This window comes from Morone saxatilis, unplaced genomic scaffold (genome assembly GCF_004916995.1).
Source record: "Morone saxatilis isolate NCDOM2014 unplaced genomic scaffold, NCSU_SB_2.0 Contig20, whole genome shotgun sequence".
Taxonomy (NCBI): Eukaryota; Metazoa; Chordata; class Actinopteri; family Moronidae; genus Morone; species Morone saxatilis.
This window is the reverse complement of record NW_023339763.1, coordinates 379724-383207: the sequence shown is the minus strand read 5'-3', so window position 1 is coordinate 383207 and position 3484 is coordinate 379724. Positions and strand designations below refer to the sequence as shown.

Genomic DNA, 3484 nt, shown 5'->3' with positions numbered 1-3484 from the left:
GAGAGAGGGAGGGAGGGAGGGAGTCAGTGTCTCTCTACCACCGTGAGAGAAAGATGCAGAGGTTCAAACTTTCCCACATTAAACTGTTGGACCATAAAAGGACAAACGGGTCTGAAGCTGCAGTTTAACCCGCAGAGGAGCTCCTGTGGCCGGCTGCAGGCTGTGCGACCGCCCGCTGGGACCCACCGGAACCGAGCTGACCCGCACCTCCACCTGCTGCTGCTGCGCGAGCCCCGGCACGAGCCCCGGCACGAGCTCCCCTCAGGCATGGCATTCACTGGAAGGCACGAGCCCGATCAATACGGCTTCTCGCGGATTTCTAGAAAAAAACTGGGATTTTTAAAACCAGTTTAAAGAGAAAACCCGGAGTTAAAATTAAAGAGTGAATATTAATTAAACACTAAACGATGAGTCTGTGGACTAACGGCTCCTCCGCGGATCTTTACCCCGGGACGGAGGCGCCTCTGCCGGGCTCCAACTCCTCCAGCAACCGCTCGGACGGCTCGCTGCCCCGCGCCGCCCCGCTGGACCTGAGCCGGGCGGTGCCGGTGGGCATGGTGCTCGCATCCTTCATCATGTTCGCCATCGTCGGGAACATCCTCGTCATCCTGTCGGTGGTTTGTAACCGACACCTGCGGATCCCCACCAACTACTTCATCATCAACCTGGCCATCGCCGACCTGCTGCTGGGGACCACCGTGCTGCCGGTGTCCGCCACCCTGGAGGTCAGACCATCGATCACTGATTATTGATTATTGGAGGAGGAGGAGAACGTGCGGATTGTTTTCAGATCAGGGATGGAGAGAAAGAAAGAAAGAAAGAAAGAAGTTAGTGTCGAAATGAATTGATTATTTGATGGTAATCAATCAAACTTTAAGTTGACTGCAGCTCAAAGTGTTTCACAGAGAGAATTAAAAACTAAATACATACAAAGATAAAAGATCAATAAAACTGATTTTACAGGAATAACAATAATAAAATATACTGTCAATAAAGGATAAACTGAAAACTAATAAAATAGATTAATAAGGCAAAAAGAATAAACACATAAAATTAACAATATTATTAAGAAAAAGGAAATTCTTTAAATAAATGAACAACATTTAAATGTTCTTGTAATTTATATTATTGTATCGTATTTATTTAATAAGTGAGGTTGTAAAATATAAGAATATTTCTCTTAATGCTACTTAAAAAAAAATAAAAGCAATTTATTGATTAATGAGTCCTAAAAAAATATTAATTTGTGTGACGACTTAAATAAATTAACAATTGAATTTGTAAAACGGTTTAATTAAGTCTCTTTACGTCTCTTGAAAAGCGCTTTATGAATTAAATGTATCATTATTATTATTATTATTATTGTTAATATTAATTGATATTATTAATATTATTGTTGGCGTTAGCAGATAATTTACACAAACACACAAACACACATATAAAGAATATATAATAATAATATATAATAATAATATAAGTCTTCCCAGTCAATAATCAATAATTAATTAATAATTAACAACCATAACTGTAATCAATAATCCAACTGTGATCACAATAAATCACAATCAATAAAAACATTATTGAAACAATATTTCTTTGTTCTAAGTTAAAATATAATATCTGACCCGTGTTGACCCAATTAATCATTAATCAATACAAGAAAATAATCAATATTTTGGGGTTTTGTACAAAACATTTGATGAGTTTTTGACTCCAGATGAACATTTTTCAGTTTTGTGACATTTTTGAATAAAATACCTTTTTCACAGCGGCCATTTTGACTCGTAACAGTCGGGTAAACTCAGGCTCCATTCCCCGACTCTGTCTGGGGATCCATACTGATATTGATTATTACTAATCAAAGAAACTAATAACAGATATTTTGGAACCGATATTGCTGTTAAATATAAAAATCCCATCAATACATCCCTAGAACCTGAGTTTACCCTAATGTCTCAAATGTCAGAATGGCTGCTGTGAAAAAGGCTTATTATGAGAATAAGAAATCTTCCCTTAAATGATAATGAATAAAATAACTTTGACCTAAAACTAAAAGTGGTAAAGTTGAAGCAGTGGAACAGGAAGTGGACTCAGGTACTTCCCGTCTGCAGGTTCTGGATTATTGGGTGTTCGGTCGGATCTTCTGTGACATCTGGGCGGCGGTGGACGTCCTCTGCTGCACGGCGTCCATCATGTCTCTGTGCGTCATCTCCATCGACCGCTACATCGGCGTCCGCTACCCGCTGCAGTACCCGATGATCGTCACCGAGAAGCGGGCGCTGCTCGCCATGCTGGGCGTCTGGATCCTCTCCATCGTCATCTCCATCGGGCCGCTGCTGGGCTGGAAGCAGCCGCCATCGCAGGTACTACCCATCATGCACCAGGGATCACATGACCTCTGACGGTCTTCAACACTTCGTTTAATTAATTAAAGATTATTAAACCGGTAAAGTTGTTAAAGGTTCCAAATTGAATCTCAGTATTTTTATTTCCTTTATAAACGAGTCCTTTAACTAAAGATTGAAACATTAAACTGTAGCTAACAGCGCCACCAGTGGCCGCTCAGTGAACTGTAGCTATCGGCACCGTTTGTCAGAAAACAGAAGCTGCGTTCACATAGAAAGTGGAGTCGTGTTAGTGGATGAGAACCGGGCATTAACTTGGCATTACCATCCAAAGTTAAAATATTAGAACTTGTTGCCGTTCTCCACGAGGGTATTACAACCAGATGTTACGTAGCTCCCTCACAAAGGAGAAAACAAGGACAATCTGAACAAGCAGACACTAATAATTAATAAATTAATGAAAATTACGTAAAATAATATTATTTGACATATTTATTTATTCCGTCTGCCTGAATCATGTGAACGTAGCATTATTATCATGGATCAGTAGTTGTAGTTTGAAGATGATGATCTTTTTCTCGTACCGCAGGACGACACCGTCTGCCTCATCACCGAGGAACCTTTCTACGCCCTCTTCTCGTCGCTCGGCTCCTTCTACATCCCTCTCGCCGTCATCCTCGCCATGTACTGCCGCGTCTACATCGTGGCCAAACGCACCACCAAGAACCTGGAGGCCGGCATGATGAAGGAGCGCCAGCAGGACTCCAACGAGCTCACCCTTAGGATCCACTGCAGGAACCAGCAGATCCAGGAGCTGTGCCCCGCCTCCAGGGCCGCAGGGGGCGGAGCCTCGGCCGGACGCAGCACGCTCACCGTCAAACTGCTCAAGTTCTCCAGAGAGAAGAAAGCTGCCAAGACGCTGGGCGTGGTGGTGGGCATGTTCATCCTCTGCTGGCTGCCCTTCTTCCTGGCGCTGCCCATCGGTACGTTCAATCAGTGCTAATCAATGCTTCAGATAACGAAACTAATACATGATCATTAATATTCACTGTATCTGTGAGGGCGAGCAGCGGGCCACACATCTGGTTCAGATCTATTGTTTTCTTTGAACCAGCAGACCTGTCTGTCTGCCTGTCTGT

General features: G+C 42.9%; 1 protein-coding gene across 1 annotated transcript in view; it reads left to right on the top strand.

Moving 5' to 3' along the window:
* The first annotated feature begins 41 nt into the window (after window positions 1-41).
* LOC118331683 (alpha-1B adrenergic receptor-like) overlaps window positions 42-3484 on the top strand; it is a 6375-nt gene continuing 2932 nt past the window's right edge. The window contains 3 exon segments of the mRNA XM_035666752.1: window positions 42-725; window positions 2112-2363; window positions 2935-3328. Of these exon segments, the coding sequence (XP_035522645.1) occupies window positions 408-725; window positions 2112-2363; window positions 2935-3328 (964 nt within the window). The 5' untranslated portion in view covers window positions 42-407.